This window comes from Pipistrellus hanaki, assembly GCF_964339955.1.
Source record: "Pipistrellus hanaki genome assembly, chromosome: 18".
In the NCBI taxonomy this organism is placed as follows: Eukaryota; Metazoa; Chordata; class Mammalia; order Chiroptera; family Vespertilionidae; genus Pipistrellus; species Pipistrellus hanaki.
The window spans coordinates 1,818,209-1,842,942 of NC_140520.1; the positions used below are offsets into that span (position 1 = coordinate 1,818,209).

General features: G+C 58.1%; 1 protein-coding gene across 3 annotated transcripts in view; it reads left to right on the forward strand.

Annotated features, from left to right (window-relative positions):
• AGL (amylo-alpha-1,6-glucosidase and 4-alpha-glucanotransferase) overlaps positions 1 to 24,096 on the forward strand; it is a 35,569-nt gene extending 11,473 nt beyond the window's left edge. For all 3 annotated transcript variants that reach the window (XM_084865333.1, XM_084865334.1, XM_084865335.1), the window contains 27 exons: positions 738 to 864; positions 2,196 to 2,298; positions 2,391 to 2,488; positions 2,582 to 2,721; positions 3,329 to 3,516; positions 4,452 to 4,575; positions 5,721 to 5,884; positions 6,168 to 6,269; positions 6,807 to 6,962; positions 7,051 to 7,201; positions 8,006 to 8,130; positions 8,215 to 8,327; positions 8,425 to 8,559; positions 9,935 to 10,065; positions 10,980 to 11,116; positions 11,797 to 11,930; positions 12,603 to 12,778; positions 14,010 to 14,112; positions 14,721 to 14,946; positions 15,651 to 15,762; positions 15,927 to 16,062; positions 16,764 to 16,876; positions 17,684 to 17,895; positions 18,913 to 19,010; positions 19,724 to 19,811; positions 19,906 to 20,039; positions 22,964 to 24,096. In XM_084865333.1, coding sequence (XP_084721459.1) covers positions 738 to 864; positions 2,196 to 2,298; positions 2,391 to 2,488; positions 2,582 to 2,721; positions 3,329 to 3,516; positions 4,452 to 4,575; positions 5,721 to 5,884; positions 6,168 to 6,269; positions 6,807 to 6,962; positions 7,051 to 7,201; positions 8,006 to 8,130; positions 8,215 to 8,327; positions 8,425 to 8,559; positions 9,935 to 10,065; positions 10,980 to 11,116; positions 11,797 to 11,930; positions 12,603 to 12,778; positions 14,010 to 14,112; positions 14,721 to 14,946; positions 15,651 to 15,762; positions 15,927 to 16,062; positions 16,764 to 16,876; positions 17,684 to 17,895; positions 18,913 to 19,010; positions 19,724 to 19,811; positions 19,906 to 20,039; positions 22,964 to 23,081 — 3,644 coding nt within the window. In that variant the 3' untranslated portion in view covers positions 23,082 to 24,096. The remainder of the gene's footprint in view (positions 1 to 737; positions 865 to 2,195; positions 2,299 to 2,390; positions 2,489 to 2,581; positions 2,722 to 3,328; positions 3,517 to 4,451; positions 4,576 to 5,720; positions 5,885 to 6,167; positions 6,270 to 6,806; positions 6,963 to 7,050; positions 7,202 to 8,005; positions 8,131 to 8,214; positions 8,328 to 8,424; positions 8,560 to 9,934; positions 10,066 to 10,979; positions 11,117 to 11,796; positions 11,931 to 12,602; positions 12,779 to 14,009; positions 14,113 to 14,720; positions 14,947 to 15,650; positions 15,763 to 15,926; positions 16,063 to 16,763; positions 16,877 to 17,683; positions 17,896 to 18,912; positions 19,011 to 19,723; positions 19,812 to 19,905; positions 20,040 to 22,963) is intronic.
• Positions 24,097 to 24,734: the final 638 nt, after the last annotated feature.

Here is a 24,734-nt window from a genome sequence, read left to right on the forward strand (position 1 = left end):
CCGCCCAGGAATCAAACCCTGACCTCCTGGCTCCTAAGTCGATGCTCAGCCCCTGAGCCTCGCCGGCCAGGCTATATAAAGCCATTTCTACGTCCCTTTAGAATAAGCCAGGTATTAGTTAGTTAATGTAAAATCAAGCCCCGGGGAGCAATCTCACGCCAACACCTGATGAATCAGGAACACGTTCTGGAAAAGGAATGAAAAGCCGCCCCCAGAACACTTGTTTATTTTGTACGTTTTTCTCCTTCTATAAGGGATGTGCTTGTTGGGGGAAAGGTATAAAAATAAACCTTGGCCGAAGGAAGTCAGGTGGCCAGTGAGACGGCCTGTAGCACAGAGCAGTCTTCGGGGAGAGAGCGCCTGGGGTCGGTGTGTTTGCTCTGGGAAAAATGTACAGAATGAGTGGGTGCTGACGGAGGCGGGAGGGGGGTCCGGGTTTGGGCTGACAGGAATCCCTGTGTTTCTTCTTCCATGATGTTCTTTTCTCCCAACCTCTCTTTTCTCTCTCTCTGTCTCCTTCCCTCTGCATGTGCATGTGTGTGCATGTGTGTGGGGTGGTGTGCAGGAGGTTGGAAGGAGGACAAGAAGGATGTCTGTGAAACAAACGTTGGTTTTATTGTCTGTAAAAAGCATCACAAACTAAAAATGTTAGTCAGCAAGAGTTCGTCTCCGCGTGGGGGTTAAAAGAAATTGCCTTTTAATTTGCACTCAGGATGACGTCGCCCTTTCTCTCTCAGGAAAGAGGGCGGCAGCGAGCCCCCCGGATGCCCAGCGGCACCTGGAGATCCTCCAGGACCCCGAGTACCGGCGGCTGGGCTGTGCCGTGGACATGGACCTCGCCCTGGTCACCTTCATCCCCCACAAGTATGTCGTGTGTTCTGTGCAACAGAGAATAAGCCCAGCCCTGGCCGGCGTGGCCCAGTGGATAGAGCGTCGGCCTGCAGACTGAAGGGTCCCGGGTTCAACGCCAGTCAAGGGCATGTACCTGGGTTGCAGGCTCCTCCCCGGCCCGGGGCCCTGGTCAGGGTGCGTGAAGGAGACAACCAATGGATGTGTTTCTCTCACATCAATATTTCTCTGTCTCTCCCTGTCTCTTCCATTCTCTCTAAGAATGAATGGGAAAATATCCTTGGGTGAATATTAAAAAATAATAATAAGATCACTTCCAAACCTTTAGTGCAGGTATTGTTTCCACACGATTTACTCTGAGTTTGAAGAGGAATGAAATGAAGACATTCAGGTCATTCCCCCTTTCCCACCTGCTGGTCCCTGCTCCCGTGGGGGGTGCAAACACGGTACAACTGGAAAACTCCTTCGGCCGCAGTGAAGACCCTGATGAATGTGTTTAAAGAACCTATGACCGCCCTAACTGGTGTGGCTCAGTGGACAGAGCGTCAGCCTGCGGACTGAAAGGTCCCAGGTTCGATTCCACTCAAGGACATGCACCTTAGCTGAGGAGGCAGCTGATCATTGTTTCTGACTCTCTATCCTTCTCCCTTCCTCTCTGTAAAAAATCAATAAGATATATTTTTTTTAAAGAAAGAAAGAAAGAAAGAAAGAGCCTATGACCCTTGGTAGAAATTGCCTCTTCATTTCATTAAAATAATTTACTTTAAATAATACTGTATTTTCCAATTACAGTTCACATACAGCCTTACATTAACCTCAGGTGTGCAACCCCACGATTCGATATATTTATTTTTATAATTATTCACCAACTCTTTTTTTTTTTTTTTTTTTTTTTAATATATCTTATTGATTTTTTACAGAGAGGAAGGGAGAGGAACAGAGAGCTAGAAACATCGATGAGAGAGAAACATCAATCGGCTGCCTCCTGCACACCTCCTACTGGGGATGTGCCTGCAACCAGTGTACATGCCCTTGACCAGAATCGAACCGTGGACCCTTCAGTCTGCAGGTCGACGCTCTATCCACTGAGCCACACCGGCCAGGGCCCCCACGATTCGATATTGATACAGCTCACTGCGCGGTCACCCTGATAGCTCCAGCCCCGCGGGGCCCACACACGGTCCTGCAGGACTGCTGACGGCATTCCCCGTGCCCCGCTCCACATCCCCGTGACGACCTGTAACGCCAGCCTGCACTTCTCCGTCCCCTCCCCTGTCACCACCCCGCGAACACCGTTCACCGTGGCCGTGTAACCGGGAACGAACAGCTGTGTCCTCTCTCCCCAGCGACGGGCCGGCCGCCGTGGACGAGTGCTGCGGCTGGTTCCGGAAGAGACTCGAGGAGCTGAACGCGGAGAAGCGCCAGCTCGTCCACTCCCACCAGGAGCAGGTCCGGCCCGGGCGCCGCCGTCCGTCTCCCCGAACCGCAGAGCCGGCGGCTGCGCCGTGGCTGCGGCGCCGACACCGTGTCCTGTCTTCCAGGCCGTGAACTGCATCCTGGGCAACGTGCTCTACGAACGCCTGGCCGGCCACGGCCCCAAGCTCGGGCCCGTCACCAGGAAAGACCCCTTGGTCACCAGGTGGGGAGGGCCCCGTGCTCCGGGCCGGCCCCGCCTCTCCCGGGGCGGCTCCCGTGGGCTCACGTCCGTCCGTCTGTCTGCCCTGTCGCCCAGGTACTTCACGTTCCCTTTTGAGGAGTCGAGCCTGTCGGCGGAGGAGGCCCTGGCGCACCTGCCGCAGAAGGCGTGCTTCCTGATGGCGCACAACGGCTGGGTCATGGGGGACGACCCGCTCCGGAACTTCGCGGAGCCAGGTGCGCGGGCCCCTCCCACGGCTCCGAGCCGAAGAGGACGCTCAGGGCGGGCGCGAGGCCGGACCGTTCCCCCGGCAGGTTCCTCCCGGGCTGTGCTTTATAGACGGTTCCATCAGAGGGGCCCAAGGGCAGAGGGTTGGAGGGGAAAGGATGATAAGAAGGATGGATTCGGCTACCCCCTCCTGCTCCTCCCCTCCCCTCCTCCACCAGACGGCGTCTGTAGACCTGCTGGTCCCTGTGCATCAGGCTGTATTTTTGCAGAACATGTGCGCCATAGCATTTTAAAGAGGCATTCGGGACCACAGCGGTCACAGCGTGCTGCCATAGGACAGGGGTCGGTAAACCAAGGCCCGCGAGCCACCTGCGGCTCTTTGGCCCCTTGAGGGTGGCTCTTCCACAAAACACCATGGCCTGGGCGAGCCTGTGTTGAAGAAGTGGCGTTAGAAGAAGTTTACGTTTAAAAAAATGTGGCTCTCCAAAGACATGTCCATCGTTGACATTTGGCTCTGGTGTCTAAGGAGTTTGCCGACTGCGGTCCTATGGAGCCGTGGTCCCCTTCGGACGCCTCGGTCACTGACCGCACGCTCTCCCCCCACCCCCACCCCAGGGTCCAACGTGTACCTGCGGAGGGAGCTGATCTGCTGGGGGGACAGCGTGAAGCTGCGCTACGGGCAGACGCCGGAGGACTGCCCGTACCTCTGGGCCCACATGAGGAAGTACACGGAGATCACCGCCACCCACTTCCAGGGCGTGCGGCTGGACAACTGCCACTCCACGCCCATCCACGTGGCCGAGGTGCGCAGGCAGCCGCCCCCACCGGCGAGAGGCTCCCCGGACAGCGTGCCGTGCGCTCCCGGTGCTGCCGGGATCTGCTGGTTGTAGTTAAAACCTCGGCACAACTTGCATAATCCTTCATTCTTTTTCTTTTGGTTCATCCTCACCCAGGGGTATTTTTTCATTGACTTTTAGGGCGATTGGGAGAGAGAGGGGGAGACAGAGAGAAACATCGGTGTGTGAGAGAGACACATCAGGTGGTTGCCTCCTGCACATGCCTTGACCGAGACCTGGGCTGGGGTGGAGCCTGCATCCAATTGCATCCTTGACTGGACTCGAACCCAAGTCCCTCTGCTCAGCAGGCCAACGCTCTATCCACTGAGCCAAACCGGTCAGGGCTCTTTCTCTTTATATATTCTCTGCTTATTGGGTTTACCGGTCTGGTTTTTTTGTTGTTGTTGTTGTTGTTGTTGTTGTTTTGAATATATTTTGTTGATTTTTCTTACAGAGAGGAAGGGCGAGAGATAGAGAGCTAGAAACGTCAATGAGAGAGAAACATCGACCAGCTGCCTCTTGCACACCCCGTACCGGGGATGTGCCCACAACCAATGTACATGCCCTTGACCGGAATCGAACCAGGGACCTTTCAGTCCGCAGACCGAAGCTCTACCGCTGAGCCACACCGGTTTCGGCTCCCAGTGTGTTTTACTTTATTTTTTCACACACACACACACACACACACACACACACAAAGTGTATTTGGAAATGCCTCCTGGAGCCCCAGGTTGTCTTGCAACCTGGTCTTTTCCTGTCCGGTCTGTGCGCAGGCTCGCCCCTCCGCCCTCCGCCCTCCGCCCTCCGCCCTCCGCCCTCTGCCCCTCCGCCCTCCGCCCTCCGCCCTCCGCCCTCCGCCCCCGCGCCTTCTCTCCGGTGACCTTTCTCTCCGCTCTCTGCAGTACATGCTGGACGCCGCCCGGAGGCTGCAGCCCAACCTGTACGTGGTGGCGGAGCTGTTCACCGGCAGCGAGGAGCTGGACAACATCTTCGTCACCAGGCTGGGCATCAGCTCCCTGATCCGAGGTGGGCGCGGGCCCGGGCGGCCGCTCAGCACAGCCCCGTGCTCCCAGCCAGCGCGCGTCCGCTTAAATGTCTGTGCAAAATCCCCCACGCAACCCAGCCTGGGTTTGTTTGTTTTGTTTTTTTCAGTAAAAATTTCCACTGTGGGAAAAAATACTTTATTCTTTTACTATGTATTTATTGATTTTATCAACTGCCTTCTGCACACCTCCTCCTGAGGTTCCAAACCCACAACCCTGGCACATGACCTGACTGGGAACCGAACCGTGACCTCCTGGTTCTTGGGTTGATAGTCAACCACTGAGCCACACTGGCCAGGCAGTAAAATATTTTAAATGGAGAGAGCACGGCAATGCATCGATGACTCCTGAACAAAAGCATTTTGTTGTTGTTGAAAATATACAAATCTGTTTTTTCCTCTTTTTTTTTTAAAATATATTTTACTGATTTTCCACAGACAGGAAGGGAGAGGGATAGAGAGCTAGAAACGTCAATGAGAGAGAAACATCAACCAGCCGCCTCCTGCACATCCCCCACCGGGGATGTGCCCGCAACCAATGTACATGCCCCTGACTGGAATCGAGCCCAGGACCTCTCAGTCTGCAGACCGATGCTCTATCCACTGAGCCAAACCGGTTTCGGCTGTTTTTTCCTCTTGACTGCCTAGATACACGATAGAATCCTTAGACTTTTCTCTAACCAGCATCCTGCTAAACAATACACGCTCCCTTTTATCTCCATTTTTTATCTCCGTTTTCCCAGTTAAGTGATCGAGTAGACACATTTTTGGTCACTTAAACTAGTGGGCATTTGTTTAAATGTTTAAAGCAGTTTTTAAAAAATATATACTTTTACTGATTTCAGGGAGAGGAAGGGAGAAGGGGAGAGAGAGAAACATCCGTGATGAGAGAGAATCATGGATCGGCTGCCTCCTGCATGCCCCACATGGAATCAAGCCCGCCCCCTGGGCACGTGCCCTGACCAGGAATCGAACCCGGGACCCTTCAGTCCGCAGGCCACACCAGCGGGGGCTAACGCAGCCCTGCTGTTGGGGATGCTTACTCGGCCTTCCTCGGAAGGTCAGGCACGGGGGACGTCTCGCCCCGGACGCCCGCAGCGAAGGTTAAAGGGCGCGTCTCGCTTCACAGAGGCCATGAGCGCGCACAACAGCCACGAGGAGGGCCGGCTGGTCTACCGCTACGGCGGCGAGCCCGTGGGCTCCTTCGTGCAGCCCTGCCTGCGGCCCCTGATGCCGGCCATCGCCCACGCCCTGTTCATGGACATCACCCACGACAACGAGTGCCCCATCGTGGTGAGCGCCCGCCCGCCCGTGGCCCGTGGCCCGCGGCCCGTGCCGCCCGCCTGGCTCGGACATTCGGAGGCGGGAATGTCCGCGGGCTCCGGAGGCGTGCCCGCTTCCTCCTGTCCACGGGACGGCGGGCTGAGAGGGCTGCGGTTTGTCCTAAAGCAGAGGGGTGCGTCTCACAGATGGTGTGTTCCTGCAGTGATCCTTCTCCTTCCCGACGCCGCCCCAGGCTCTTTGCACGGGAAGGAACACGAACTCCGGGTGTTTTTTTTGTCTGTGTGTCCTCCAGCACAGATCCGCCTACGACGCCCTCCCGAGCGCCACCATCGTCTCCATGGCGTGCTGTGCGAGCGGGAGCACCCGCGGCTACGACGAGCTGGTGCCGCACCAGGTTTGTTTGTGTGCCGCCTTCAGACCCCCGTGGCCCGGCCGGTGTGGCGCCGTGGCTGAGCGTGGATCCATGTTCCCGGAGGTCACGGTTTGATTCCCAGTCAGGGTACATGCCCTGGGTGGTGGGCTCGATCCCCAGTAGGGGGCATGCAGGAGGCAGCATATCAAAGATTCTCATTATTGATGTTGCTCTCCCTCTCCTTCTCTCCCTCTCCTTCCCTCTCTCTGACATCAATAAAGACATATCATATATATAAAAGCCAAAGCGACCAACCAACCGAATGACCAGTCGCTATGATGCGCACAGACCACCAGGGGGCAGATGCTCAAAGAAAGGAGCTGCCTCCTGGTGGTCCCTGTGCTCCCACAGCCAACCTCCCACAGCCTGCCCCGACAGTGCACGAATTCGTGCACCGGGCCTCTAGTTTAAAAATAACATAAGATCCACGTGGCCAGCAGCTTTGAGCAATGAAAAGTATATTCATTTAGTTCTCGTTGTGGCAGAAGGGCACACGCGTTCTGCCTTCTCTCTGCCCAGATCTCAGTGGTGGCCGAAGAGCGGTTCTACACCAAGTGGAACCCCGAGGCCTCGCCGTCGAACCCGGGCGAAGTGAACTTCCAGAGCGGGATCCTCGCGGCCAGGCGCGCCATCAACGCCCTCCACCAGGAGCTCGGGGCCCGCGGCTTCCTCCAGGCAAGACGGGGGGCGTCCCGTCTCCCTCCCGGGCTCCGTGCCCGCGTGTCCCCCCGCCGGCGGCTGACCGCGCGCCCTGGCCCCGCAGGTGTACGTGGACCAGGTGGACGAGGACATCGTGGCGGTGACCAGGCACTCCCCCAGCAGCCACCAGTCCGTGGTGGCCGTGTGCAGGACCGCCTTCCGGAACCCCAAGACCTCCTTCTACAGCAAGGAGGTGCCCCAGATGTGCATCCCCGGTAAGGCCCGGAGCACGCCGTTACATCGCTGTGATACGCCACGCAGTGCGGCCTTGCACTGCCGTTGTATGGCACACGCGTTACAACCCAGGGGAGAAAAAGAATTCAAAACCTTGGTGATAATTTTGTTTTGTTTTTTCATCCTCACCCAAGTAATATACTTTTCACTGATGAGAGAGAGAGAGAGAGAGAGAGAGAGAGAGAGAGAGACAGAGAGAGAGAGAGAGAAAGAGAGAAAGAGAGAGAGAGGAAAGGAGAGGGAGAGAGAGAAACATCGATTGACTGCCTCTCATACACCCCCACTGAGGTCACGCCCACAATCTGGGCACAGGCTCTGACCGGGAATCAAACCTGCAACCTTTGGTGTGCGGGACGACACTCAACCCAGCTGAGCCAAATCAGCCAGGGCGGGTTTTATTTTGTGGGTTTTTTGTTTTTTTTAATATATTTTATTGATTTTTTTTTACAGAGAGGAAAGGAAAGGGATAGAGAGTTAGAAACATCGATGAGAGAGAAACATCGATCAGCTGCCTCCTGCTCACCCCCCACTGGGGATGTGCCTGCAACCAAGGCACATGCTCTTGACCGGAATCGAACCCGGGACCTTTCAGTCCGCAGACCGACGCTCTATCCACTGAGCCAAACCGGTTTCGGCTGTGTGTTGTTGTGTTGTGTTTTTTTTTTTTTAATTAACTGAGTTTTCATCTTTAACTTTCAATTAAGTGGTTTTTAAAGCCCCTTTTGCAATTCCTCATTTCAGAAGGCTTCTCGTGAAACTCTGTTACCGTGCTTATGTGCTCCCAGGTAAAATCGAAGAGGTCGTGCTTGAAGCTAGAACCATCGAGAGGAACACAAACCCGTACAAGAAGGATGAGAAGTGCATCAACGGGATGCCCACCGTCACCGTGGAAATCAGAGAGCACATCCAGGTACCGGCGCGCCCGCCCCGCCCCCGGGCTCGGCGTCGGGGGCGGGGAGTGACTCACGGAGCGGCCTGTCCCCCTCTGCCCCAGCTCCACCAGAGTGAGATTGTGAAACACGCCGGCGTCACCACCAAGGGGCCCCACGAGTTCATCCAGGAGATCGAGTTCGAGAACCTGTCTCCGGGGAGCGTCGTCGTGTTCCGGTGGGCAGCGCACGCAGCGGGCCTCGCGTCTGGTGACTGCCGTGTGCACCGACTGTAAGGAACTCCTGGACACTGACGCCTTTCCCCGTGCTTTCAGCGTGAGCCTGGACCCCCACGCACAGGTGGCCGTCGGGATCCTCCGGAGTCACCTGACACAGTTCAGCCCTCACTTCAAGGCCGGCAGCCTCGTGGTGGACAACTCGGACCCCATACTGAAAGTCCCCTTCGCGTCGTAAGTGCGCCCCCGCACGGAGGCCTGGCCCTTTAACTCCCGGGAGGGGGCGGGTTTCGGGGTTCCTGCATCCTGGCCACTCAAAGGAGGGCCCCAAGGACCAGCAGCCCCGCATCACCGACTGTTAGCATTATCCTGAGTGTCTGCTCGTTTGTGTGTGTTGGCATGTACGCCCTCTATAGATACAAATACACATACACACACACACACACACACACACATACACACACACACACACACGATTCTGTCTATACTCACACACACAAACATATATGATTCTGTCTACACATACAATTTTTCGGAAAGACTTGAGACAAAACTGCATACATCATACTTCTTACCACATCCTTTTTAAAAAAAAAATTGCCAGTGTGGTGTGCTTGTAACCAAGGTACATGTCCTTGACCAGAATTGAACCTGGGACCTTTTAGTCCGCAGGCCGACGCTCTATCCGCTGAGCCAAACCGGTTTCGGCCCCTAAATATATTTTTATTGATCTCAGAGAAGAAGGGAGAGGTAGAGAGAGAGAGAAACATCAGTGATGAGAGAGAATCATCATCAATCAGCTGCCTCCTGCACGCCCCACACTAGGGATCGAGCCTGCAGCCCGGGCCTGTGCCCTGATCAGGAATCAACCATGACCTCCTGGTTCATAGGTCGACGCTCAACCATTGAGCCACACCGTCTGGGCAGGAATATTAACTCTTAATTCAAACTCTTTTAGCAAACAGTTGCACTCTTTAAAAAACAAACAAAACAAAAAAACCCACGTGGTCTCGTGTCCCGGGGGATGGTTGCAGGACAGTGTTTCTCCGCCCGCTCAGCTCACCCGGGGCCCCAGGAACCTGCCGGGAACGGCTCTGCCCAGCCCTCCCGAGGGCTCCCGGCCGCCCGGTGGGAACGGGCCAGAGGGAGTCGGTGCGGACACTGCGGTGGTCGGCCCGCAGCCTGCACGGGAGCTGTCCGGCTGGGGTTCTGCTAGAGACCGGAGGAAAGGAGGAAGAGGAAGTCCAGCCACCAGGCCGTGTGCGCCAATAAATTCCAAGAGGATGTGTGCTCGGTCAGGGACCCGGAAGTCACCTGAGCAGCTAGAAGCGCGGGGCGGGGGTGGTATTGAGCTGTGGTCAGGGTTAGGGCCTCCCTGCGGACCGAGCGAGGGAGCGAGGGAAATGGCCGAGGGAGGCCCTTCCTGCTGACCATGCCCGCAAGCATCTGCCTAAGAGGGCCCTGGTCTCCGAGTGACCGGGCCGGAAGGCAGGGCGGCCGTTCCGTGTCACAATGAGTGCCCCTCGCATGACGCAGGGTTTCCTCCTGCACGGCGATCGGCAGCAGGTGGCTGTCCGCCCGTCCGTCCGACCAGCCCCCGTGTCCGCAGCATCGCCTCCAGCCTGACGCTGGCCGAGCTGAACCAGGTGCTGTACCGCTGCGAGGCCGAGGAGCGCGAGGACGGCGGCGGCTGCTACGAGGTGCCCCGCTGGGCGCCGCTCAAGTACGCGGGCCTGCAAGGTGAGCGGGCGCGGGGCTGCCGCCCGGGGGAGGGGGGGTGCTTTCCAGAGTCAGGACGTCCTTTTTATAAAAACCGGCCTGTGGGCTCAGAGCGGGCTGCCCGGGCTCAGGCTGTGGCTCTGCTGCCGCTGCCCTTCGCCTCTGCCAGCACGCTGCTCTCCACCGCCCACCGCCCTCCGCCCTCCGCCCTCCACCCACCGCCCTCCGCCCACCGCCCTCCGCCCACCGCCAGAAAGAGTTCGTGGTACTGCCCGGCCCGAAGGCTTTTTTGAGGATGAAACGAGGCGATTCATTGAAGTCACAGAACGTGCTATGGAGTGCCCACCCGGGTTGCGCAGTATTTGAGTATCAACCCATGATCCGAGAGGTCACCGGTCTGATTCCTGGCGTGGGAGGTGCAGGAGGCAGCGATCGGTGTCCCTCTCTCATCGATGCTTCTTTCTTAGTGTGTGTGTGTGTGTGTGTGTATTTTAATTCTTTATCTCATCGATGTTTCTATCTCCCTTTTCCTCTCTCTAAAATCAGTTAGAAAACATATTTTTTTAAAAAGAAAAGTCGCCTCTCTATGACAAAAACGCGCTCTGTGTGCGTAAGACCTCCATTGCTCTTTGGGGGTTACTTACAGACGTGCCTGACACTTGGTTTACTTCTGTCCTGTGAACATTGCTTCCTGAGTAGGCGTTGGTCCTATGGCCCATCCCCGTGGACGCTCTTGCTCGCTGAAGCCAGTTCTGTGGCTTCCTTCGGTCCCCCCTGAACGGGAGTGGATCTGCCACCTGCCAGCACAGAGCACACAGACATCCCGTTCCTTCCCGGGATGCCGCAGGGCGCCAGCGGGGACACCGCCCGCCTCCCCAGACGGCCAGCCACGGCCCCTGCCAGCGACACAGCCTGACACGTCTGTGACCTTGCAGGGTTGATGTCCGTGTTGGCAGAGATCAGGCCCAAGAACGACCTGGGGCACCCCTTCTGTGACAACCTGAGAGCCGGCGACTGGATGATCGACTACGTCAGCGGCCGGCTCCTCTCCCGATCGGGAGCTGTGGTCGAGGTAAGCACCGCCGGGCTGCCATCCAGACAGACAGGCACAGTGTTACCGTGTTACCCGTTATCTATACCAGTGAAAGGGGAATGTGCTCATTAGACCGGGTGGATCGGACATCTTCCGGACATCGGACTTCCTTCCAGACAAAGCCACAGTGGCAGGGGCCGAGGCAGAGGTGGTTAGGGGTGATCAGGCAGGCAGGCAGGCAGGCGAGCGGTTAGGAGCCAGTGGTCCCGGATTGTGAGAGGGATGTCCAACTGTCAGGTTAGGCTTGATCCCCTAAGGGGTCCCAGATTGGAGAGAGTGCAGGCCCTCCTATGCATGGGTTTTGTGCACCTGGCCTCTGGTATGTATAATATTTACATAATGAACAAGGGCACAGTACGATCTGTGTTACCTGTTATATGTATGATATTTACATAATGAACAAGGGCACAGTACGATCTGTGTTACCTGTTATATGTATGATATGTACATAATGAACAAGGGCACAGTACGATCTGTGTTACCTGTTAGGTGTATGATATTTACATGGTTTGCCATCCATTTTCCATCCTCTCTCCGTTCTAACGAACGGGCACCTGGTGGGTAGATGACTGGTTAGTGGCGCTGCGGGTTTGGGTGTGCCTCTCAGGAGGCAGCGGCCCGCAGCCGTGACCCCTGTGCTCTCTGGTTCTCTCCTCCAGGTGGGCAAGTGGCTGCAGGCCATGTTCTTCTACCTGAAGCAGATCCCGCGCTACCTGATCCCCTGCTACTTCGACGCCGTGCTGATCGGCGCCTACACCACGCTCCTGGACGCCGCGTGGAAGCAGATGTCCAGGTACCGCAGAGCCTGGGACGGAGGCACGCCTGTGCAGAGCCGTGTGCGGCCTGTGTACGCGTGCTCTGAGGAGACCAGGTAGAGAGCATAGCGCAGAGCTGAGAGCTTCTGTGAGTGGGCAGTAACTGCTTCAGCCTCCTGTCACAGGGAGCACACAGAAGCTGAGGTATTAAACTCTGTTCGGCCCAGCTGGGTGGCTCAGTGGTTGAACATCAACCCAGGAACCAAGAGGTCACTGGTTCGATTCCTGGTCAGGGCACATGCCCAGGTTGCAGGCTCAATTCCATGTAGGGGGCGTGCAGGAGGCATCCGATCCATGATTCTCTCTCATCATGGAAGCTTCTCTCTCTCTCCCTCTCCCTTCCTTTCTGAAATCAATAAAAAATATATATATTTTAGCCCTAACTGGTTTGGCTCAGTAGATAGAGCAGCCGCCTGCAGACTCAAGGGTCCCAGGTTCGATTCTGGTCAATGGCATGTATCTTGGCTGTGGGCACATCTCCAGTAGGGAGTGTGCAGGAGGCAGCTGATCAATGTTTCTCTCTCATCAATGTTTCTACCTCTCTCTCTTCCTTTCTGTAAAAAATCAATAAAATATTTTTTAAAAATAAGTAAATAATAAAATGTTTGTGTTTGTATAAATAACATTTTCAATGCTACCACCTCCTGCAGCTTCGTCCAGAACGGCTCCACCTTCGTGAAGCACCTGGCGCTGGGCTCGGTGCAGATGTGCGGGGTGGGGCGGTTCCCCTGCCTGCCCCGGCTCTCGGCCGCCCTGCCCGACGTGCCCTACCGGCTGAACGAGGCCACGCGGGAGCGGGAGCAGTGCTGCGTGTCCCTGGCAGCAGGTGAGGCGGGCGGGTGGGCGTGTGTGCATGTGTGTGCGTGTGCGTGTGTGTGTGTGTGTGTATGCGTGCGCGCACGCGACGGGAGTGTGTGCGTCAGCATCCTTCAGAGAGGAAAAGCTATGGGGGTGATTGTTTATTGTATTTTTAAAAATTACCTTTATGGCTGAAAGTGTTTTTTAAAAAAAACACTCATGATGTGATCCAGGATCTTGTGTGACTGCTTAGCGGGACCTCCCCGAGGGCCGCTGTGAGCATTATAACCGCGCCGCCCACGTGGCTGTGACCGCTCCGCGGCATTCAGCGTCGGGTGTGTTTTTTATTGAGGCTGGTTAATCCTTTTCTCCGACACGTCTCTGTAATTTTCAGCCCTTGCCATTTTGTATTTTTTTAAAAATATATTTCATTGATTTTTCTTACAGAGAGGAAGGGAGAGAGATAAAGAGCTAGAAATGAGAGAGATAAAGAGCTAGTCGATGAGAGAGAAACATCGTTTAGCTGCCTCTTGCACACCCCCTACCGGGGATGTGCCCGCAACCAATGTACATGCCCTTGACCGGAATCAAACCTGGGACCTTTCAGTCCACAGACTGACGCTCTACCGCTGAGCCAAACCGGTTTCAGCTTGTATTTTTTTTTTTATGAGATATGTTTTACCTCCTTTATTCTATCATATTCTACTTCTTTCCCAATTTTTAAAAAGTAACCCAATCTTGTAATGACCAGGAAATCAGGAGAGGGAACGCACGGTAAGTAAGTTTGTATTACGTGTCTGACTGCCACCGAGTGCTTTAGCCATGTTATTGTCGGCGTTCTCTCCTGCACGTGGCACTGAGACCTGAGCCAGTGACAGTGGCCTACGCTCCCAACGGACTTTGGTACAGGAGACAGTGGGTTCTGTTAGCATGGGTCTTTTTTCTGCTAGAGGCCTGGTGCACGAAATTCTTGCACAGGTAGGGGCCCCAAGCCTGGCCAGCGATCAGGGCCGATTGGGGTATTCCAGCTGCCGGCCGGGGCCTTCCTTCATTTCACGCCGCCCCCTGGTGGTCAGCGCATGTCATAGCGAGCGAGCGAACTCCCAGTCTCTGGGTTGAACTCCCAAAGGGACAATTTGCATATTAGGCTTTTATATATAGATAGATTGAGGAGAGACGTTCTGGCTTCAACAAGCCGGAAGACAGACTGACAGACAATAACGTGGGTTAACATATGACTTTGCTGTGTTTTTGGTCAGGCTTGCCTCACTTTTCTTCTGGAATCTTCCGCTGCTGGGGCCGGGACACTTTCATCGCGCTGCGCGGCCTCCTGCTGCTCACGGGGCGCTACGTGGAGGCCAGGTAGGCCGCCCCGAAAAGGCCTGGGTACCGGTCCCGCTCTCCGGAACCGCCTTCTCCTCCGTCTGCCTCAGCTCTCGGGCGTCTTAGTTTCACTTCTCACAGGTTCGGGTTCACGCGTTCACAGGGTTTTCACGGCGTGTTCGCCTTCGCCGTCAGTCAGTTCTGGTCCCTGCCTCGCAGGCCAGGCTGTTTGCAGGTCTGCTCCTTCGTCTCCGTCCCTGCACTCAGCACCCTCAGGCCTCCTCTTGCACGGATTTCGTGCTCCGGGCTTGTACTTTTTAAATAACGGAGTGCATGTTACGTGCGAACTCCCGGGGATTTCCAAAGGAGACTCTGCAGCTCGAAAACCTCGCAGCCGCATCCCGAGTCGGCAGGTGAAACCCTGTCCCGGGAGGGCCAGCCACACAGACGGCCAGCGCGGGGCCAGGGCCGCACGCCAGGCTCCTGGCCGCCGGCTCGGTGCCCCTGGTCTGCCGGGACCACTTCCCCCGGGAAATGCCGAGGAACGGGCGGAGAGAAGGCGCGCCGACAGCCGCCCCGAGGGCGTCTGGTCCGGGTTTCCCCGTGCTGTTGGCTCCGTGTGCCGACACGCGCCTCTGCCGTTCCAGGAACATCATCCTGGCCTTCGCCGGCACGCTGCGGCACGGGCTCATCCCCAACCTGCTGGGCGAGGGCACGGCCGCCCGCTACAACTGCCGGGACGCCGTGTGGTGGTGGCTGCAGTGCGTCCAGGACTACTGTGGCCTGGCGCCCGGCGGCCTGGCCCTGCTCCGCTGCCCCGTGGCCCGGCTCTACCCCACCGACGACTCCGCGCCGCTGCCCGCCGGCGCCGTGGTGAGGGCCCCCCGCCGCCAGCCTCCCGAAAAGGACTCGGCTTCTCGTTCAAAATCAGGCGCAGCCGGGGATCCTTCAGACACGCTGGCCACCCGGCGCCCGCGGGCAGCCCTGAGCCTGCTCCTCCCACGGAGCCTGGGTGTGGGGAGGGTGGTGAGGGTGCACAGTGGGGAGGTGGTGAGGGTGCACAGGGGGAAGGTGGTGAGGGAGCACAGGGGGGATGTGAGGAGTGTGCACAGGGGAGAGGTGAGGAGGGTGCACAGGGCGGAGGTGTGAGGGTGCACAGAGAAGAGGGGATGAGGGTGCACAGGGGAGAGGGGAGGAGGGTGCACAGGGGAGAGGGGAGGAGGGTGCACAGGGGAGAGGGGAGGAGGGTGCACAGGGGAGAGGGGAGGAGGGTGCACAGGGGGAGGGGTGGTGAGGGTGCACAGGGGAGAGGGGAGGAGGGTGCACAGGGGAGAGGGGAGGAGGGTGCACAGGGGGAGGGGTGGTGAGGGTGCACAGGGGGAGGTGAGGAGGGTGCACAGGGGAGAGGGGAGGAGGGTGCACAGGGGAGAGGGGAGGAGGGTGCACAGGGGGAGGTGAGGAGGGTGCACAGGGGAGAGGGGAGGAGGGTGCACAGGGGAGAGGGGAGGAGGGTGCACAGGGGAGAGGGGAGATGATAAAAGAGACATGTTTAACCCGGGCGTGGCCGTGTCCCGCAGGAGCAGCCGCTGTTCGAGGTGATCCAGGAGGCTCTGCAGAGGCACCTGCAGGGCATCCAGTTCCGGGAGCGGAACGCCGGGCCCCAGATCGACCGCAACATGAAGGACGAAGGTACGCCCCCCCCCGCCCCCGGGCTCTGTCCCCGGCCCCGCGGGCGGCTTCCTGGGAGAGCATGTCCGGAGCAGCACCCCGCGGGGAGGGTGCCCGTGTCCCGGCCGAGGTCTCCCGCTGGCCAGTCCCCGTCCTGCCCTCCGCTCCTTCCCTCCGCTCCCCAGGGTTCAGCATCACGGCCGGCGTGGACCCGGAGACCGGGTTTGTGTTCGGAGGAAACCGCTTCAACTGCGGCACCTGGATGGACAAGATGGGGGAGAGCGACCGCGCCCGCAACCGCGGCGTCCCCGCCACGCCCAGGCACGGCTCTCCGGGCGCTCGCGGAGTCACACCCTCTTCCCTTCTTTCCTTTCTAAATATATTATTATTGGTTTGGGGGGGGGGGGCAGGGGAGAGAGAGGGAGAGAGGGAGAGAGGAGCATCAATGATGAGCATCATGGATCAGCTGCCTCCTGCACGGCCCCTGCTGGGGATCGAGCCAGCAACCCAGGCCGGTGCCCCGATGGGAGTCAAGCCTGGGACCCTTCAGTCCGCAGGCCAAGGCCCTGCCCACTGAGCACACCAGCCAGGGCCATTGATTCTCTTACAAGCCTGGTAGTTTGGGTCCGCTGTGAGCTCCTGGGCTTCCCTTTCCTTTCCCTTCAGGGCGGGCTCTCAGACGATGAGTGCCGCTCCCGGCTCCCTCCTCGGCCCCGGGCCCCGGGCCGCTGCCTGCTGTCCCGTCCCCGGGACTCGGTGACCCTGCGTCCTCCCGCCCCCCCGGCCTGCCGCCTCTCCTTCCATCCGTGATCTCCCTTCTGCTCCAAAGCGTTTTAAACACGACACGAAGCAGGCGATGGCCAGCAGTCGGGAGCGAGGTCCCGGTGCACAGCCCCTGGCGGGAGCATCTACAGAGCGCGGTCTTCGTGCCGCTGCAGCCGGACAGCCCGTAGCCCGCCGCCCGCCCCGTGGGCAGTGCCCGCACGGCTCCGGCCAGATAACGACGGTGTCTCCTCCCGCAGGGACGGCTCCGCCGTGGAGATCGTGGGCCTGAGCAAGTCGGCCGTGCGGTGGCTGCGGGACCTTTCCCGGAAGAACATCTTCCCGTACCGCGACGTCACGGTGCACAGACACGGTGAGGCCCGCACCGCGAGGTCAGGGTGCACAGACACGGTGAGGCCCGCACCGCGAGGTCCCGGTGCACAGACACGGTGAGGCCCAGCACCATGAGGTCACGGTGCACAGACACGGTGAGGCCCGCACCGCGAGGTCACGGTGCACAGACACGGTGAGGCCCGCACCGCGAGGTCACGGTGCACAGACACGGTGAGGCCCGCACCGCGAGGTCACGGTGCACAGACACGGTGAGGCCCGCACCGCGAGGTCACGGTGCACAGACACGGTGAGGCCCGCACCGCGAGGTCACGGTGCACAGACACGGTGAGGCCCGCACCGCGAGGTCACGGTGCACAGACACGGTGAGGCCCGCACCGCGAGGTCACGGTGCACAGACACGGTGAGGCCCGCACCATGAGGTCACGGTGCACAGACACGGTGAACGCCCCCGTGCCGAGGGAGACACTCCCAGGGCCCGTCCCCCGCCCTGACCCCGACCGTCCTCCGGCCCGGTGAGCTGGTCACCGCAGCCTCAGGTCAGGGGCGGGGAAGCCGCTGGTGTCCTGGCAGGCCGGTGCCCACGCCTCCGGCAGCTCTGGGCTGCCTGCCGGGTGAGGCGTAGTTACTGCCCCTACTGCTTCTCCGCTTCCCCCGCGGGGCTGTGAGCGAGCTGTGGCCTTCCAAACATCGGGAGCCACTGCACCTCTGCTCCCAGGCCCGTTCTGTCCGGCGGACCCCACGGGAGCCACACACACGGCTTCAGACGGCCCGCTGAGCGCGTGGGCTTGTCTGAGCTCTCCCGGCAGCCATGCACTCACCGTTTCAGGAAAGGCCGAGAAGGTCTCCTACGAGGAGTGGGACCGGAGGATCCAGGAGCACTTCGAGAAGCTGTTCTACGTGTCCGAGGACCCGGCCGACCCCAACGAGAAGCACCCGGAGCTGGTGCACAAGCGGGGCATCTACAAGGACAGCCACGGCGCGTCCAGCCCCTGGTGCGACTACCAGCTGCGGCCCAACTTCGCCGTGGCCATGGTGGTGGTGAGTGCGCGGCCGGCCGCACGCCGCAGGGCATGCCCCGGGGGGCAGCTCCTGTTCCCGCCGCTCCCGCCGGGCTGGGGGAAAGCACACTGCCTCCAGCTGGTGCTGATATTCTGTTCTCGTTAGTGAAGCCGTCACCCCAGCCAGCCACACTCGTGTGGACACAGAACAGCAGGTGATGGCAGTGAGGTCACCTCGTGGCTCATGAGGAGGAGGCTAGGCGTTGGGCATGGTGGGCAGCCGATCAGGTGGCGGGCCGGATCCGGCTTGGCCACTGGGCCGCCCAGCTGCCTAGACAACTGAGGACACCTGCTCCTCTATCACCCCCATCTCCCTCACCCGCACCTCCCTCACCCCCACTCCCTCACCCACATCACCCCATCTCCCGAACCTCCCTCACCCCCACCTTCCTCACCCACACCTCCTTCACCCCCACCTCCCTCACCCACATCACCCGCACCTTCTGCACCTGCACCTCCCTCACCAGGTCAGGGCACAGGCCCAGGTTAGGGGCTCAATCCTGAGTAGGGGCGTGCAGGAGGCCACCGATCTATGACTCTCTCTCATCATGGATGTTTCTACCCCTCTCTCTCTCTCTCTCCCTTCTTCTCTGAAATCAACAAAGATTTTTTTTTAAATTAACACAGACTCTTAGTCACCGCTGCTCTCTCTCCTTCTGCGTGTCACGTGCTGTCGGAGGCAGGGCCTCCGTGTTCATTCGGCCCCAGAGCGGCCGTGGGGACGGGTGTACCTCGGGGGCCAGGGAGCCCCGATGGGCGGAGGGACGGCTCCCCTGTGGCCGGTGCGGGGTGGGGACCCCGGGAGGACCCCACAGCGGTCCCGTCTCCAGGGCAAGACCGGCTCCCATCGGCCCTCCGGGCGGCTCCGTGGCCGTCGGCACTGAGCTCGGCCCACGCCGGGTCTAACGTGGCTTTCCCCGCGGGCAGCCGCTCACGTTCCCGGGAGGGAAACCCACCCTCCGTGACCTCACGGGCGTGTGTGTCTGCCCTCCCGCAGGCCCCCGAGCTGTTCACGGCGGAGAAGGCGTGGAAAGCCCTGGCCGTGGCCGAGGAGAAGCTGCTCGGGCCCCTGGGCATGCGGACCCTGGACCCAGAGTGAGTGCGGGTGGGCGAGAAGGATGGGGCTCGGCTTGGCGTGGGCGCGGGGTACCCCGCCATCTCGCAGGAACTCCTGGAGCCGGAGCCAGGCGGCGGGCGCGGAATCCGAGTGCCGTCGATAGATACCGTCTGGCATTCACCGTGACTGTGCTGTCAGCAGAAATCTCTGACATTGCACTCACACTTAGCTTTTATTTTTTTAAATATATTTTTATTGCTTTCTGGGAGGAAAGGAGAGGGAGAGAGAGAGAGAGAGAAACATCAATGATGAGAGAGATGTTTCTATCTCTCCTCCATTCTTCTCGGAAATCAATAAAGAAATATATATACATACACACACACACACAACCTTGCCAATACGTCATCGTTAATAAGACTGTATCTTTAGTGACCACCGGCTCGGATTAGTCTGTGTGTACCTCCATTGTCAGAGGCATAGGCGAGGCCTGGGAACTAGTTTACTGTCGCCAATGTTAGTGTCAGGGTGACTCCTGGAAGGCAGGCGAGCTGGACGGTTTCTAGGTGTTTCATCGGCCCGGCCCGTGTGGGTCAGCACTCCCCGAGGCGCATGAGCGGCTCTGAGCGCCAGTGTGCTGCTTGAAGGCTGCTGGCGGTGAGGGGGGGCAGAGTAAGGTGTTGTCTTAGCTCTGCCCGGAGCCTTTTCCCGGCACCGGGTCCAGTCTCCTCACCTCGATGTCCCTCTGTCCCAGCGACATGGTGTACTGCGGGGTGTATGACAACGCCTTGGACAACGACAACTACAACCTGGCGAAAGGCTTCAACTACCACCAGGGCCCGGTGAGAACCCCGTCCCCTCTGCGGGTTTCCGGTTTTCTCCGGTAACGCCAGCTGGCCCGCTCTCGCGCCTCACCCGCCGAATCTTCTCTCCCAGGAGTGGCTGTGGCCCGTGGGGTATTTCCTTCGTGCAAAACTGTACTTTTCCAAACTGATGGGGCCGGAGACCCACGCCAAGACGATATTCCTGGTTAAAAACGTCCTCTCTCGGCACTACGTTCACCTCGAGCGGTAAGTCCCGAGAGGCGTGCCATGCCCGTCATCACCCCATCAGGTCGGAAAGCGGCATTTCCTTCGAACCCATGGCTGCTCCCCCAGGCGTCCCAACGGTACGGGGTCTGTGAGGGAGTCTCACCCCCCCCTTTTTTAAAAAAATGTATTTTATTTATTTTTTTACCGAGAGGAAGGGAGAGGGATAGAGAGAAATGAGAGAGGAACATCTATCAGCTGCCTCTCCTGCACACTCCCTACTGGGGATGTGCCCGCAACCAAGGTGCATGCCCTTGACCGGAATCGAACCTGGGACCCTTCAGCCTGCTGGCCGATGCTCTATCCACTGAGCCGCTCCAGTCAGGGCCTACCTTTCTTTCACTATGCTGGGTTATTTATTTTACCTCTAAAACTTCACTGCATGCTTCTGTATTTTCTGATAGGGTTAGCGCAGAATAAATACAAGCATGGGCCTTTTGAGTGAACAGATTTAAAGACAGACCAATAAATAACTTCCCGAAATGCTCTCCTTGCCCTTAGGACATCAGAGCTGGTCTTTTGGCTCTTGTTTCGAACCCCTTTGTCACACCCTTTGTCCTGTTAGCAGAGAAATAACTTTCAGAGTTATGGGTCCTTATACAGCGAGACGGTTCAGTCAAAAGCTCTTACGTCCCAAATTCTAGATCAAACCTGAATATGTGTGCACAGCTGGGCGCTCAGAATAATTGTGCACAAGCAGCCTGATTGTGTCTCCTTTGTCATGAGAGCCTGAGGGACCTCCGTGTCACCAGGAAAGGGTGTGCCTGCTTCAGTACAGTCATGGGAAACCCCTGCATGCTTCTCTCCATCCGAGTGCGAGTGTGTGTGAGGGGAGCACCCCACACCCCAGCCGGCACCGCCCCCAGCACTGCTCACGACCTGCCCGAGTTCCGCTCCCTTCCCTCTGCCCAGGGGAAGTCAGCGAGTCTCGCCCCACCCAACAGAGCCAAATATCATTTTTCTCCGTCCACCTGTGGTTCCCCCTCCCACCTGCCCCATGACTTTGCTCCGAGGGTTACCCTCCACTTGATGTTCACACCTGCCGGCTGGCGTTTGCCAGTTTGCTGGGGCTGCAGTGGCAAAGCACCACAGGTTCCAAGGACAGAAATGGATTGTAACTAGGATGCTGTTCTCAGGGTGTCCACAAGACGGCGCTATTGCAATGCCTCCCGGCAGGGGCGAGCGTGCTCTGGGCCTACCCATTTGGTTTTCTTTGCAGAATGGCAGAACTCATTGCTCAGGTGCTGTGCTCGGGAGCCTGACATGCAGGCATGGGTGGCCCGTGCCCCCTCCCTCCAGCCCTCCCTCCAGCTCCCAGAACGCCACTGGGCCTTCTCCCTCTGCTCCGCCCGTGTCCCCTTTTTATCAGGACCCCAGTCCAACTGGCTCAGGGCCGCCCGGCTGCACCTTCACTGATGTCCCCTGCAGCAGCCCTACACGGCAGGCTGTCCGCTCCTGAGGTCCTGGGGGAGGCCTCCGCACCCTCACAGACACCGGGCCCCACTGCTCCGGGCTTCCCTCTGCTTAACAGTTGGAAACAAACTGACTGCAGCTCCCATTTCCCTGTGGCAGCTTTTCAAGACGTGGCACTCGCTGCCGTTGTTATCTCTCAGAGGATCTCCACATCCGCCTCCTGGAGTTATTTCTCTAGTCTCATTGCGAACTATCGGGTAGCTACAGAAACGCATATGTAACATAGCCACGCGCTACAGAGAATAGTAACGAAGCAAACATGCTCCCAGAAAATCCAGCGGAAGACAGGAAGCGCCACAGAATTCTGTGTTTTTAAATTTACATTCTGTGTCTGAGAGCTTCCACTGAGATGAGGAATACACTCCACAGGCTAGTAGCACTATTCTGATAGCCAGCTCTGCGAGCCGACCTCCATGAGCCTCCGTAAACAGGGATCACTCTACGGCACCTTCCTCACCCGGCTGCAGAAGCATTGAAACGAGATCCCATATATAAAGCTCTTAGTAGAAAAACACAATAAATACCCGCTGTATTACTCAGCAGAACGAGGAATTAGTATGGAAATGCTAATTGGTTTTTTTAAAAATATTTTTTTATTAATTTCCGAGACAGAGAGAGAGAGAGAGAGAGAGAGAGAGAGAAACATCAATGATGAGAATCATTGATTGGCTGCCTCCTGCACGCTCCCCCCTTTAGGAACTGAGCCCGAAACTCAGGCATGTGCTCCCGACTGGAATCGAACCCAGGACACCTCAGTCTGCAGACCGAGCTGCACGTTGTTTTTAAAATATATTTTATTGATTTTATACAGAAAGGAAGGGAGAGAGATAGAGAGTTAGAAACATTGATGAGAGAGAGTCATCGATCAGCTGCCTCTTGCACACCCCCTACTGGGGATATGCCCGCAACCAAGGTACATGCCCTTGACCGGAATCGAACCCGGGACCCTTCAGTCCCCAAGCCGACGCTCTATCTATTGAGCCAAACTGGTCCCGGCTGCACGTTGTTTTTAATCGCCACCTTCCACCTATCGTAATTGTATGTTTCTTCATTGTTCACGTTAGTTTTACAGTTTCCTCAGGATCAGACTTAATCCATCTCATTGAGTCTCAGGCGCTGGCTCCGAAAGGCATGAAATCCGGCCCCAGAGGGCTTGGTCTCCCTCCCGCGTGTTGCTGGGAATGGCCATTTCCCCGTGTGTCCGTACCTAGCGGGACTCCTTTGTCTGAGTCCTCAATCCCAAAGCTGGAACAGCGGAGAGTCATGTCCCCCCGGACGCTCCGGACACACTCTTAGGGTCCCGCTTAGGAGCCAGAGGCCCCGCGTGCGTGTTTTCTGTGCCAGAGGCCAGGATCCCCAGGCTCGCTGCGCGTGAGCCCCTCCCCTCGGGGTCCGGGTCAGATCACGTCTCACAAACGGCTTTTCTCCCCGAGGTCCCCGTGGAAAGGGCTCCCGGAGCTGACCAACGAGCACGGCCAGCACTGCCCCTTCAGCTGCGAGACGCAAGCCTGGTCCATGGCCACGGTCCTCGAGACGCTCTACGACTTGTAGCGGCCGCGGGGCGGGGGCGGGCAGGGCCTTGTGCGGGGGGCCGGGTGCGTGAGGCTTTCCCTGCGCCGGCTCAGGCCACGGGAGCCGCACTCAGACGCCACGGCGCACGGTGAGGTCGAGCCTGTGAGCGCCATGTTTGTCTGTTTTAGTGTACATAGGTAGCTTTGATTTGAGCCAGACAATCATCATTACCAAGGGAGTGTTTTCCTCTCGAATCCAGTCCGCTCCCTTCGGATGCTCCCAGAGAACGCGTGTGCAGCCTGGAGTCTGAGCAAAGAGAAGTCCGCGCTCCTGGTTGTTCACACGGGAAATGCAGGGGGAGGCGGGGACCCACTGTCTCCGTCACAGCCGGGACCGCGGGGGACCGCGGGGGACCGCGGGGGCTGTGGCCTGACCGACGGCCTTGCCTTGGCCGCTGTATTTCCAGCGCCTTCCCACCGCATTCAGTAGCTCCTCGGTGGTTGGTGAGTTCCGGCAGGTCCCGCCTGTGATGTGTGCTCAGAGACGGGGCACCCAGGGTCCTACGTGCTTCTGTGTTTTTCACGGACGCGTTAGTGCTTTATCAGTAATACCCACAGCATATTTAATATCACTGATGCTAATGATGCCTAGGAGAGAGGGGGAAAGCCACTCAGCATGAGGAATGGATTTCCCAAAGAGCGGTTTTATAGAAGTCTTCGGTTTCCTACGATGAGATGGTTTACATTTTTAAAGCGCAAAGACGGCGGGCCTGCGGGTGCGAGCCTGAAGGGGAGACGCTGTGCTGGCTTCCGAAGCCGGAGCCGCTGTTCTCCGTGTGTGAGTGCGGACAGCACCGCGGCCCTGGTCCCGTGAGCCCGGGCCGGCCGTGGAGAGTGCAGCCCGGAGAGGAGTCTCCGTTTAATGAAAACAGAGGAATCCTGTGCTTTCTTTAACTCAGGACCACCGTTTCTGACGTGTCTTCAGCTGTCCTGCCTGGGGGGCAGGTGCCACTCTGTGTCTGTGTGCCACGCAAATAAAAAACCTTTCCTGCGGGTCTCCGTGTGCCGTCCTTCCTGCCTTCACCCGGGAGCCGGCCCGCGGGCACCGCCTGCCCCGCCATTCGGGCTGGGTGTCAGGGCCTGGTCCCTGCAGGGGGTGTCGGGCACAGACAGGAGGGGGATTCTGGCTGCTTGGGAATTTAATGTTGACGTGAGGAGCCAAATGAACGCTGGATGTGTCAATAGACCTGCTGGCGACTCCGCCCTCCCCTGGGATTTCGCAAAACCCGCTTCAGGGCAGATATGCAGGTCTCAGTCAGGAGCCAGGCCAGCACCTTGGGGCAAAGAATATTCTGCCACGTTCCAGGTCAGGCCAGCTCACTGTCTCCTCCGTCCTGAGAGCAGCGATGTGCAATAGCCTATTCGCTTACTTTAATCGGTGGTTTCTCCACATATTGTTCCTCTTTTTTAATATACTGGTGTATATATATTTTATTCAGAGAGGAAGAGAGAGAGAGACATCCATGATGAGAGAGAATTGGCTGCCTCCTGCACGCCCCACACTGGGGATCGAGCCCACAACCCGGGCCTGTGCCTTTGACCAAATCGAACGGGCTATCTCTTGGTTCCTGGGTGGACGCTCAACCACTGAGCCGCACCAGCCAGCCGGGCTTTCCTTTTTTTAAGCAACTTC